Source organism: Patiria miniata, unplaced genomic scaffold (assembly GCF_015706575.1).
Source record: "Patiria miniata isolate m_02_andy unplaced genomic scaffold, ASM1570657v1 HiC_scaffold_19, whole genome shotgun sequence".
Lineage (NCBI taxonomy): Eukaryota > Metazoa > Echinodermata > Asteroidea > Valvatida > Asterinidae > Patiria > Patiria miniata.
This window is the reverse complement of record NW_024037057.1, coordinates 17,321,436-17,335,704: the sequence shown is the minus strand read 5'-3', so window position 1 is coordinate 17,335,704 and position 14,269 is coordinate 17,321,436. Positions and strand designations below refer to the sequence as shown.

General features: G+C 39.5%; 1 protein-coding gene across 1 annotated transcript; it reads left to right on the top strand.

Annotated features, from left to right (window-relative positions):
- Positions 1-3,618: 3,618 nt before the first annotated feature.
- Positions 3,619-13,322, top strand: LOC119725497 (17-beta-hydroxysteroid dehydrogenase 14-like). The gene is made up of 7 exons (XM_038196902.1): positions 3,619-3,730; positions 5,708-5,746; positions 6,714-6,811; positions 7,477-7,543; positions 8,917-9,008; positions 10,307-10,411; positions 13,158-13,322. The coding sequence occupies exons 1-7, from the start codon at positions 3,634-3,636 to the stop codon at positions 13,320-13,322; spliced, it is 663 nt and encodes a 220-aa protein (XP_038052830.1). The 5' UTR covers positions 3,619-3,633.
- Positions 13,323-14,269: the final 947 nt, after the last annotated feature.

Genomic DNA, 14,269 nt, shown 5'->3' with positions numbered 1-14,269 from the left:
TAAATTTGATACTAAGGAATCCAAATAAAACATTGTTGAGCTATTTCAAGCTTCAGGCTTGTGAGCTACAGTGCCTGGGGCATGCACTTTTGAGGAATCCCTGGTTTTATTACCAGAAATAAATAAATAAATAATTTAATAATCGTTTACTTCGTTTCTTATGAAAAAAAAAACATTAAATGCTTCAGATTTCAAATACGCACTTGTCATTTTTCAAGGCTGGGTTGGGGCAACCTTGAAATGATAAAGCAAATAATTCTGCGCAAAAAGTGCTGCATTTATTAATGTTAATCGCGAAAAATTAATATTAACAAAGTTCATGAAGTACAAATAATACCGTGTTCGTATGATTAAAACATGGCATTTGCTTTTACTACTAATGTTTAAGCATTTACTCGCATCTGTATGAAAAGAAATTAAGCAAGCGCTTTTACTGGAAACAATTTCCAACAATCGGAAAATAATTGATGTTTATCTTTTAGCTTTTGCTACACTATAAGCGTTTGCTTCGTTTCATAATTATGAATAAAAAAGAGTAAATGCTTCTTTTTTCAAATATTTACTTGTCATATATTAAGGCTGGGTTGGGGCTACCTTGAAAATATACAGCACATAAATCTGCGCACAAATCTCTGCATTTATTAATGTTAATCGCGAAAAATTAATATTAACGAAGTTCGTAAAGTACAGATGATACCATAGTTCGTATGAAAAAAAAACTGGCATTTGCATTTACTGCCAATTTCTAAGCACTTACTTGCATCTGTATGAATAAAAAATTAAGCAAACGATTTTACTGAATTTTGCACTGGAGCAAATTGGGCCTGCACAATTTAAAGGTTTACAGGTATATTTTGAAGAAAATATAATTATCGTAACCGAAACGGAAAGCGGCACGTGTGTGCACAGCGCGCACATACGCGGTTCGCATTGCTAGCTTCGCGCGTGTTGAGCTAGGTCGCGTGCTGGAGGACAGATAATAAGCTGTATGACTTTATGTTAATTTTTTGCGCTTCCTCGAGAGGCCACAAAAATGGCGCACATTTATTTCACAGTGAATGGGGCGTATGCTCGCGCTGCCAATCTTGTCTTTTTTATTCTATATCTATGGCCGTAGTACAGACCAGCAAAATTAACTTCATACGACATTCGAGTCCAAGTTTATTATGCAAATTAGTTTAGAATGGCAGCAATTTTGAAATATCCAAGATGGCTGCCATCTATTGAGGGTACCCCGTCAACAATAATTTATTTGGGTTCCTTGGTATCAGAAACACGGGATCTCTCACCAAAATGGACAACATTCAGGTTGCAGTGTTAAATATTTTAAATGAAATCCAAGATGGCGGCTATTTTGAAATATTCAAGATTGCTGCCATTCATCCGGGACACCTCATCAACAATGTATTTAGATTCCTTAGTCAGATTTATCGGGTTTGTGACCAAAATGGACTTCTTACGACATTCAAGTCCAAATTTATTATGCAAATAAGTCGAAATGGCGGCCATTTTGCAATATCCAAGATGGCTGCCATACATTTGAAGTACACCATAAACAATGATTTATTCGGGTTCCTTGGTATCAAAACATAGGGTTTGCCACCAAAATCGACTTCATATGACAGTCAGGTCCGAAGTTATGATACACCAGTGATGTAGTGCCTTGATGCTGGGCCTTGGCCTTAAGGCTGCCTTAAGGCTGGATTTTAGGGCCTTGGCCTTGGCCTCGAGGCTTGAGGGCAAAAGCCTTGGCCTTGGCCTTGGCCTTGAGGGTTCAGGGCCTTGCAATTTTGAGTCAAGGCTCTTCAAGGCCCATAGATTTTTGCATTTTCCAGATAAATCTGTTCGAAATTTTGCTGTTACCATTTTAATTGTATTACCATGGAGGAGGGAAGCACCCTGTAGATTTGTGTGTTGGGCACACTTCCACTTTTGTAGCATCACATTTTGTTACCATTGTAGTAGATTTGCTGCAAAAATATTCCGTACACTTGTGGGGCTAATGAGATGATCACTTTAATTGCATATAACTATGGAATAGATCTGATTGGTTGTATATGTCTCCCTGATAAGTGCTAAAGATTTCCATGTATCTGTTTTAGATAATGCTGATATTTCTGACCATGTTGGGCCAGCAAATAAAAAATTCCCAAATCAGTTTCTTGGATCCCCCTTTTGTTACACTTGGGAGAATTGTGTGTCAACATAGAAGTAAATCATTATTTTGTTTAGTTAAACCATATTGAAGACCTGAACTTATACAGTGCAGTCATAAAATGGTGTAGGCCTATGCGAGTATGTTGATTGCAATTAAAGAAATGTTGTTCTTCGTAACGAGCAATTCGTGATGATAAGGGCAGATCCAGGGGGGCCAAAAGGGGCCATGCCCCCCCCAAAAAAAAAAACCCAAACGAAACCATTTTTTTTATGTGACGTCGTAATAAAGGCAGGCAATGAGTACACCACCATCTTTTCCTCAAAAAACATCGGTTAAAATGGTCAGAAATTGCCTCAAATCGCACCACAGAGCATCTCGAATCCAAATTTTTTTCGGGGCCCTTAAACGGGCCCTGAAGCCCAAGCCGTCATTTTTTGACCCACTTTTTTTTGGGGGGGGGACACCAAAATTTCTTTGCCCCCCCCCCCCAAATTGTGTTCTGGATCCGCCCTTGCGTGTTGATGTGTCACTCGTGTGACTATAACTAGTTCTATATCAGTGGTCATTTCATAAAACAGGGCCTTGGCCTTGGCCTTGGCCTTGAGGGTTAAGCCTTGGCCTTGGCCTCGAGGCTTGAGGGTCAAAGCCTTGGCCTTGGCCTTGGCCTTGAGGGTCAAAGCCTTGGCCTTGGCCTTGGCCTTGAGGGTCAAAGCCTTTGCTCCAACACTGTGATACACATTAGGACCGAAATGGCAACCATTTTGAATCCGAGATGTCCGCCACATGGTAGATGGAAAAAGATGTTACCAATGGATTTCTGGCTAAGGAAGGTAAAATCTATCCAAGTATGACCCCAAAAAATCCTTCTTTAGCACAAAAAAAATGAAAAAAAGTACATAACAGCCTATAATAGGTGTCAAGTTACGTCACATTAAAGGTGCATTTTCTCTCCATAGCATTTGCACAGTGTTTTCTTCCACTAATACACTTTGGCACAAATAGACCAACACCTACAGATGGTCCCAAAAGATATCACGATGGCGTCATCATGGGTCCAGTTACGTCACATTTAAGGTGCATTTGTCAAAGCCCTATGTCTTCCGAAGTACAAGTCCGATTGGGTTGAATCATTAGTTGGCATGTAGACAGGAAAGTGTTATGTAAATTTAAGTGACGTCATCACGTGTCATGTGACCACATTAAAGGGGCATTTTGCTGAGGCCTAGTCAAGAGAACTAAAGGTCCGATTCAGTTGTACTTGATGTTATAGTGTGTATGTATTATACACGATATTTAGTGACATCATGAATTCATGATGAAACCTTTTGTCATCACGTCACGTAACAGAGCTGGGTTTGAAACTTTGTACCCATCGCGAGCTGGCGGGGCCACAGCTAGCGGTTGCTCCAACCACACTGCACTGCACTGCTTGCACTGGTGTATATTTTTGCAGTATTACTGCTCTGTCCCTCAAGATGGCCAGTACATGTAATCATTTGAGATACAAGGACAAGGTTGCCTTGGTTACTGGTGGATCTAAAGGAATTGGCGAAGGAATTGTTCGGGAATTTGGTGAGCTCTAGGATAGGTTTCATCTAGCTTGAGTAGCTCTATTTCAGCTTACTACATGCTCATCGGGAATTCGACATGTAACATGTCGAATTCCCGATGAGCACGATTGTAAGCTGGAACTCAAGCTAGTTTTCATCTTGGTCTGTTTTACTGAAACTTTTGCCAGCTTCAGTTTGTTTATCATTGTTTAGAATGACATTTTTCGATTTGTGTTTTTCTTTTTTAATTCTTTTATCTACAACTTAGCTAGGTTTCAGATGGCCTATTTATACATTTATTTTAAAGGGAATACAACATTCGTTTTTGCTGTAATGTCTAGAAATGGATGGATTTGGGGGGAGGGGATTTTATAGCAAATAATTGTTACACTGATGCCTGTGTTGGAGTCGAGTCCTCGAATCCGAGTACAGAGTACTCCGAGTAGTAGGGGCCGAGTCCAGGGCCGAGCCCAAGTACACAGTAACGAGTCCGAGTCAAGAATATTCTTCTGGGGTTTTCCACCCACCTCTAAAACTGTCACTGTCTTCTCCAGGGGCGGCGGAACCGGGGTGGGGGGGGGGGGGGCTGGGGGGGTGGGGGGGGGGGCATTTGCCCCCCCCCCCCAGATTTTCCCAAGTGCCCCTTTTGCGGCCATAAATATATGTGCCCCATCGAACAGTAAAGTGCCCCCTCAAGATACAACAAAAATGCCCTTAAAGTATCTTACTATTTCTTAGAAGTAACCATATCCCAATAATGGTATAGATATTTTTATATAAACGAGGAATAAGAAAACCAAGTCCCAAAACCCATACAATACGGCCTGAAAATGGGCACATAATGCATATTTAGCATATAATCATTGGTTTTGAAGAGCGCCCCCTATGTTGAAAGATGTGTCTTCTCTCTACAGGTTTCTTCAGGCTTGCGAGCTACAGTGCCTTAGGCATGCACTTTTGAGGAATCCTTGGTATCATTACCAGAAATAAATAAATAATTTAATAATTGTTTACTTAGTTTCGTATGGGAAAAGGATTCAGTGCTTCGGATTTCAAATATGCACTTGTCATTTTTTCAAGGCTGGGTTGGGGCAACCTTGAAATTATAAAGCAAATTATTCTGCGCAAAAAGTACTGTATTTAGTAATGTTAATTGCAAACAATTAATATTAACGCAAGTTCATAAAGTACACATGATACCACCATGTTCGTATGAATAAAACATGGCATTTGCTTTTACTTCCAATTGTTAAGCATTTACTCGCATTACTGCAAACCATTTGCTTAAATTGGAAAATGATTACTTTTTACCTTTTAGCTTTTGCTACACTATATGCGTTACTTCGTTTCATATGAAGAAAAAGGAGTAAATGCTTCATATTTCAAATATTTACTTGTTATATTTCAAGGCTGGGTTGGGGCAACCTTGAAAATATACCAGCATTTTAAAATGTTTAATGTTAATCGCGAAAAATTAATATTTACAAAGTTCATAAAGTACAAATAATACCATTGTTCGTCTGAATAAAAACCGGCATTTGCATTACTGTCAATTTTTAAACATTTACTTGCATCTGTATGAATACAAATTAAGCAAATGCTTTTACTTAATTTTGTTCTGGAGTAAATGGACTGCACAAAGGAGTACAGGTTAATAAGTTTGCAGAAAATATAATCATCGTATGGTGGCAATATTGGTGCAAATATTTGCAACATGGAGGCCATGTCGTGAATATTAGCGTCAATATATATGTGCGATGTCCCTTTGAAGCCACCATATCATCGTATAAACCGAAACGGAAAGCGGCACGTGTGTGCGCAGCGCGTACATACACGGAGCGCATTTCTAGCTTCGCGCACGTTGAGCTAGGTCACGTGCTGGAGGACAGTTATCAATGAAACAGGACAAATGATTTCATGTCATGTAACAGCCTTATACATGGACTTAATCTTGATTTGGTTGCTTTATTTCTGTGTTCCTTTTTTTTTTCTTTTGCAGTCAAGGCAGGAGCAAAAGTTGCATTTTGTGCAAGAGGGGGTAAGTGTGTACCATAAGGCTGAGTAAAAAAAACATAGTTTCTCGTCCGGCTGTTGAAAAAAAGATGAAGGAGGCGGGTATTTTTCTCTCCCCCCCCCCCCCCAAGATGGCCAATTTTCCAAGATGGCGGATAGAGTTTTCAGTTTTCTTGACTATTTTGCCGATACAAAATTGTGTCCAAGGAGCCACGACCCTTTCAGCATACACATGTAGCTATACATTAAGCTCATCCGTTGGTATTATGGGGTAATCCTATACAATAGCACTGCCCGACAGGTTACAGTGACAATGAGTCAGTCAGCGACAAGTCAGTGAGACCACTAGGCTGCCATACAAAAACACTTCAAAGTTGATCCCTGGCGGGAAGGACGAATTGATTGGGGAGCCGGGGGGGGGGGACATCTGAAACATCTTGACATAACCCTCCAATGCAAACATGCATTCAGTGTAGTAAAGTTGTCCTTTCAGCCAAAATTATTCAAGTGACCGTTTTTTAACAGTTAAAGAGTTCCCAACGTGTAGATACAGCAGGCTTGGCTGTGATTGTTTGTATAATTGATACAACTATGCTTTGGCTGTAGGTGATTGATAAGACAGCTGTGCCTACCAGTTGCCCGCTTTTGTCTGTTGACTGAATTTGACTAGTCAAAGTGCTTGCTTTAAATATGATCTGACTATTGATGACTAGCCTGTGTTAAAAGTAGGGGAAGTGCATGGATGAACATTTTGACTGTCTGTGACTGTTTAAATAGTACGAGGGTTAGCACGTGACGGTGCATTGTCATCAGTCTGGGAACGAGACAAGGAGGGATCCGAAGTTCCTGGATGTCTACGCACCAACCTACATCTATGTGAAGTTTTACATTTGCTTCCAAAATATCTGAAGTGGACGTCACCTTTTATAGTTCTTTGCATGATCATAAGAATGCGACAAATTGAAGTGTTTGTTTTCTTGTCGTCTTTACAGTGGAGGTTGGCAAAGCTCTGGAGGATGAAGTCAACAAGGCTGGGCCAGGAGAATGCTTCTTCATTAAGTGCGATGTCCAGAATGAAGAGGAGATTAAGGTGAACACACTGTAACAGTAGCCTTTGATTTCAAATTTGAATTGTCTGAATTTTGTTATACTTTTCCAAAGCCTACCAATTTTGGCAAACCACTCATACCACTTTCTAGTTTGTTAAAAAAAAACAATAATATTGTTTTTGAAAACAAAAAATTCAGATTGAGGCCAATGATAAATGGAAATGCACCTGGACCATTTTGATTGAAAATATTGGTTTGCTTGTCTGGTATAAGCACCGTCGATATCAGAATGTTCAATAATCGATATATGGGAAATCCAATATCGAGAATATTTGATATATCAATTATCCCATGTAAAATTTAAAGACCATAAAGATGACATTTTGATTAATAAAACACACTTTATGTCACAAATTTCCACGGCTTTCTCTGAAGCATATTGCTTAAACTTTTTTAAACCAATTTTTCGAGCTTAGCCGCTTAGCCACGGTGGCCTTGGCGAAAGGCTAACTATACATGCGTGCGTGCAGGGAATGGCGCGCGAGCATCTTGAAATAGCGTGACACGTAGAGTGCGATATCGACTGTGCGATTAGGTATAATATCACACTGTTGTTGCCATGGATCGACCAATCAGGATCAAGGATTCAAGTTTGCTTGAAGATAGAGAAGTTTATGATATATCCTGAATTTGTTTTTGTTTTCAGAGAACAGTAGAGCAGACAGTGGACAAATATAAAAGACTAGATTGTCTTGTCAACAATGCTGGATGGCGTAAGTAAACAAACGAAAAAATTGATTTCAAAAGTAGTTCCCTACATTGATAGAGAAAAGTTTTTGTTGGCTATGCAAACCACGTTGTATACCCACCTATAGTCTGTCGTTTGAAATCAAGACTGGACTTGCATAGTTCAGCTGGACCTGAAAGTTTTCGGTTGAGAACTTTATTTATACGCATTGACTCAGTCAGTCAGAGGACAACAGACAACACTTACAGGCTCATTAAAATTTTTTGAAATATTAGGAGCATTTCTTTTCAAACTGGGTCTTATTTCGGAGTTAACAGGGTAAGGTGCGTGTACAAACACTGCCTTGTGGGGTACCGGAACAATGGGAGGTACCCCACAAGGAATGCCCACCGACTTGCGGGGTACCGTTTTGGTACCCCACAAGTTTTTCACGAAATAGATGTATACATTTTACTCAAAAACTAGGAATTTCCAAGGTGGGTTGATGTGTCGCAAATGGAAGAGTTTTAAAAAAAGGGATATTAAGTCCAAATTTCAACCCGGGAAATTAACTATGGTTAAAATAAGAGCATTTTGACATAAGTGTGCGACGTTGCAAAATTTTAGTACACGAGAACAAAGGAAGTACCCCACTTCTATGCCTATGTAAGCGTGGGTGAGCTAGTGAGGGTTTGCGACAACACCGTGGGGAAGAATCTCTTTAAAGAAGATGTGTGGTCCTGTTTGTTGTGAAACTCGACGTTCCGATCAGAAGTATCCTCCGATCATCTTCAGGAGGAAGCCGTACAGAGTGGATGAATATTTGTAGGGCTAGATGATTACTGAGGCGTGGAGTTGTGGATGATGAAGGCTGATCGCTGAGGCGTGGTGAGAATACTGTGGTGGGGGAGTGGGGTGTGTCATCACTGAACCATGTCAGTGGTGGATAGGGTGGCAGAGGGTATAGGAGACCCATGCGCATGATGGGCTGGGTAACCGTTGATATAGGTGATCCATCTTCTCAAAAGAGATTCTTCCACATGGTGTTATTTACGGCCAACCCTCACTAGTTTATACTACTGCCTTGTAAAGTTTCAAATCTTATCAAAACTTATTTAGGATAAGGTAAGTTTCAGAAGATGCATTTCAGGTCAGGCGTATTGTCTCAAGGAGTCTTGCTCGATTCTCTTGAAATTAGCACCTCTTACCCAAAACACACAATTTGGTTTAGAGAACAATGTCTTAAGAACTCAAAACAATCGGAAAGTGACAATCTTTGTTTGAATTTGGAATAACAATATTCCTTAAAAGGAAAGTTTAATGTCAAAACTGGAATATACTTATGTATATGGAATACACTTGTTCCAAGATGTTCCCAGGCTTAAGTTTACTTTCGACCCGTGTTTATTTGCACTATAGACCCCCCTGAGGAGTCCATTGATGACATCACAGTGGAGCATTTCAAGTGGCTCATCAACTTCAATCTCGTCAGCTATTTCTCCTTCAGCAAGGTGGCTGTTTTTTTTTTTATCGTTTTATGTGTCGCTGTTTTGTTCCTAACTTTAATGTCAATTTAAGAAATCCTGATTGCTAGGAATTTCCATTTGGGATGGCGGCCTCTTCTAATTTAGAAAACAGGTTTTGTTTTCGTCTCGATACAGTCCAGAGATTGTTGTTTTTCTCACACCAAAACACAATACAAGCACACATAGTCCATAACACTAGAATTAAACAGTGCATACAACGGCTTTTCAGATAAAGCAGTTTTCAAACTATTAACATATGCTCCTTCATTGTCACACATATATTCTAGGATCTCACAGAAAATTGTGTTCTGTATTTCAGTTTAAAAAAAATGATTTCTAGATGCTCTCAGCTACGTGAAATTGTTGCGGGAAGGAAAATTATTTCAAAATGGATTGGTTTTGTCGTGTTGCATTAGATACAGAGCAACATTACTTGGGTAGAAAAATTTGATAGAAGAATATCAATTTTTCACTTTTTTTTTACCCATTAGCCAAAACGATCCTCAACCAGCCAAACTCAAACACCATGTTTTGGGGATCTGTTAGGATGAGTACTGCACTAGTAAACTGACTGTGCTTTACGTGGGATTGCATAACACATAAACAGAGTCCATCTGTTTATGGGTGCATACCTGCAAATAAACTCCCATAGACACTAGTGCTAAATGCCCGTACTTCAAAATTCTTTTAAAAATACTCAAAACTCTCACAGGTATTCAAGCTGCACAGAAAAATGATGATCAATGTGTCATCTTTCAATTTCTTTTCAATTTATGGTGGGTTGACCATTGACTTTTCGAGATATTTTCACGCAAAGAAGACGACCCCTATTTTCCCCAAAGCGGAAAAGTAGCCATCTTGAAAAACGATCCCTCCACAACATGGCAAAATAGCGCCACTTTCGAGCCCAATAGCATCAAAAATGCTCAGAATTGGAAGCCCCAAGTCCGGGCCAGAGGTTCACTGCCATATCTCTTCAATTCCCCAATTTTACGGCGCTCAGAACTCTCTAATATAGAATATTTTGAGGGTATAACTTTTATTCATGAGCTTGGCGGATCGATTTACCGGTGTGTACCCTATAGTGCACAATCTACGATATGGTGTCGGGATTTGCAACGATGAGGAAGTTCGGGTTAGTGACTGTACTGCCCCCAACGGCCCTGCCTTCTACTTCTTGTAGCCCCTAAACCATAAACCTAAACAATGCGATACAATGTAGTACAGTTGCTAATGGGTTAATTGAATGTTGTTGTTTTATGATTATATTTTTGTCCTATTAGTATGCACTGCCCCATCTCCGAAAGAACAAAGGCAACATCATCAACATATCCAGTCTGGTAGCCAAGATTGGGCAAAATAGTGCCGTGCCTTATGTAACGACAAAGGTATCTATGACATTGTCCCTGTTAATTGTTGTTATTACTGCTTCTGTTTCTTTCTTTTTTTATACTGCTACATGTACTACATCGGCTACTAATGAATGCTTTGTCGCATAGGCCTATGCCACTGCTGTTGTTTTTAAAATTGTATTTGTTGTTGTTGTTGCTGATTTTGTTGTTGTTGTTACTGTTAGTTGTTGTTTTCAATTCAATTGTTTGTTGTTGCTGCTATTATTGTGTTGGTGGTGTTGCTACTGCTTCTGTTGTTTTTATAATAATAATAATGACGGGTACTTATATAGCGATATTCGCTAAGATCAAAGCGATTTACAAAGCAATGAAACATTCAATCTCAGCTCCCTGGGGAGTATTCAGCTTGATGCTGCCATGTCGGCGTAAGGCAGCTAAACTCAATCACAATAACCATCTCTGCACTCACAGGTACCCATTTACTCCTGGGTGGGGAGAAGCGATGAGTAAAAAAGTTCCTTGCCCAAGGGCACACGCACCTTAGCCGCAGGCTGGACTCGAACCCACAACCTGCAGAATTAGCAGCAGACCACGAGTTCAATGCTCCACACCACGAGGCTATAGCACTCCGGATGTTTGATGAACATATTTTCGTATTTGTTTTGTTTGGAGTTGTTGCAGCTAGCTGCGGCGGCCTTCTTTTTGTTTGTAATTTTGCTTTGTTTTTGCTGCTGCTGTTGTTTTGGTTGTTGCCTATGTGTTTAATCTTTGCTGCCGATGTTGCTTTTGTTTGGTTGGCGGTTGGGTTGGTGGCATTTTTGGTTGGTTTTTTTTTGGGGGGGGGGTGTTCCCTCCTGGAGACAAATCTTTTCAAATCTTGAATTTTCTTCTAATATGTTGACTTTTCACTTGCCGGTGCCTTTAATTTTGCACATTTTGTTCGTTCCTTTTTCTTGAAATTTGATGCACATTTTTGTTACTGTCGTTTTATATCAGGGAGGTATTGAATGCAATGACGAGGGCTATGGCTGTCGATGAAGCCAAGTACGAAGTTCGTGTCAACATGTGGGTATTCACCATCCAATAGATTATGTAAGGGCGGTCGTTGGCACAGCAACGGGATCACCCCAATGTAAACATGGCCGCCACTCATCTGCAGTACCAATGGCTGGATCAGTTGCCAAGTGTACATGTGTGATGTGATTCATTCCTGGGATGGATTATGTAACACTTTAATAGTTAATTACCAAATGGATCCAGACAGACTGGTCGAAGTCTTGAAATAAATCTAGTGGTCAAACAGGGTGTCTAAAAAAAAACGAACCCTCAAGCGACCGGTCTTCTTTCTTTCTTTTACAGCTTTAGAAAACATACATCGCATATATTTAGAGAGTATAGTCCAGAGAGTATAGCTTTTCAACAATGAAACAAATCTGTCCAATCGGCTTTATATTATTGAGTTATGGCCAATTAAAAATAAGTGCCGATTTGTCAATCTGTCCACGGTCTTAATTGTCAGTAATTGTTAAGTGGTCGGGCACAACCCGACCACTGTTTAAAATCGTTCCGATTAAGGATTCTTCTTTCTTTCCTTTTTTTGGCACAATAATTCTCCGCGGGTTTTCTCCTAAACGGTTTATGATATGAACTTGTAACTTTCAACAAATATCAACCCTCATTCCGAGAAGTGCATATTACTCTGACGTTCGTCGTGATGACGTCGTCGGGTGTCAAATTACAAGCGGTATTATATTGCGGTAGTCAAAATATCAGTCGCTGTGGACAAAATGATAAAGCGGTACTTGTTTTTAACTTTTTTGCAATGACCTTCATTGAGATAATATATGATAAAAAAAGTAGCGTCAGGATGCAACATTCTTTCCTCTAATCCATGCAGTGCATCAGGTAGGATTCGAACAGTGTTAATAATATGAGAAAAATAACTCAATTGACCCGAATAAAAATGCCGTCCGCTTCGTTTACATTTGAAGCTTGGTGGCACTCGTCTACATGGCTACTATAAGAATGTGCACATGTAAATAGAATGGAAGTCATTATGATTCAGGTCTATTTGTTTGCACATAACAACCAGACAACTTGTTCGGATTTCAATCCTTGCTCTCTTACAGGCCATTGACTGTACAACCCGAATTTACAAATATTGAAGCGTTTTAATTGGAGAGTGTACCAAAGTAATCTCTTTACATATCCCTGTTGTATGAAGCTGAATATGGGTCCCAAATCCCGCAAGGCAGGGGCCTCTTCTCTTTCGGTCAACCTCAGAGACAATTTTTTTTTTTTAAGTTTTCAAAAAGGGTATCAAATGCTCAATGTTTCACTCATGACATGTGTATAAACCAACAGGAAACCAACATGAGTATTTAAACCAACAGCTAAAATTACGCATCTTCATTTCCCCTTAATACAAACATGCAGTTTCTCCCCTGGCAATATTTGGACACCCCTGTGGGAAAGTTGTGCAAAAGCCTCTGCCAACCCGGAGGCAATGAAGACAGGTGGAGCTGAGGCACAGGTGAGAGGTCAATGGGATGTTTCATTGACAGTGGTGGGTTAATTCTCAGAAATAGGAATAGTTATAATTTCAACCAAAACTCACTTGAACTTGTATTGTCGTTAAAAAAAAGTTCTCCCTAAAATCATTTGAAAAACTGTGTCATAATCACTCGAAGATTTGCATTTGAAATATCAGCATTCTTTATGAAATCAAAAACTTGGATGAGAATTTAATATGAAAAAAAATCCATGTGTAAAATCCTTGCAGCTGAATGGTCGGTTTGGCACACTGGAAGAATCGGGCAAGCTGTGCCTTTTCATTGCTGCCGACGCCACCTTCTGCACTGGCAACGACTTTTTGATGTCGGGAGGGGCGGAGCTAAACTTCGCCTGCAAGACCCAGATGAAGGAACGCAGCAATATTTACGAATAATTGCCGGGGGCAGTTTCATAGTCATTATCAGTTGCATTTCCCTTGCTCACTACCAAATTCTATTTTCTCTTTATACATTTTCAACTTGTATGTTTCATTCCAACCAAATATAACTCTTTTCTTTATTTTCCTTCTTGTTGTTTGGGGCTTCAGTAACCTTCTGGGAAAAATTGGTTTTATTTTTGGCACAAACAGATCCGCCTTGTGAGCAGACTGGCTCCCGGCCTATTATCGATACCGATTGTGGGGCGGGAACTAGCCTGTCATGTGATCTCGATTGGATTTATAATTGTCAGGCTGCCAGTAATTTGAAATCTGTAGAGTAAATATGGTCCAATAACCCAAACAATTACGCCAATATTTATCAGTCGATGCAAAAAATGACTATCTTTTGTATTGCTAGAAAAATAGCAATTTAGAAAAGGAATTTAATTTTTTAGGATGAAACTCGAAAGGTGAAGCAATTGTAGGCACAAACATTTGATAAACACAGAAATTATTTGCAGAGCTAAAATAGGACAATTTATAAATGATTTTAAAAAACTTCAGTACTAATAAACAAACATAAAGGATTCATTCCAAAAGAGATATATCTTAAGAAATAATTTCTGTGTAATAGTTTAGTTAGCAGTAAAGTCTGTATCAACATACCTTCCATTTCGTAAACACGTGATGATTATTATCTTATAATTTAGCTTGAATTAATTTATCCATTTATAACTCCTGTATCAATTTCAAGTTTTCAATTAACTCTCATATCAATTTCAGTTTGAATTGGAGTAGAGTGAACATTGCGCGGTACTTTTGTCTAAGGATAAAATATTTTACTTTTAACCAGGTCGCGCCGGGATTATTTTAACAAGAATGGAATGAGGCGCGGAATTATTTTTCCCTCGACCTCAAGTCTCAACGGGTTGAAGCCATCACCTCGTGCAGCACACTCATAT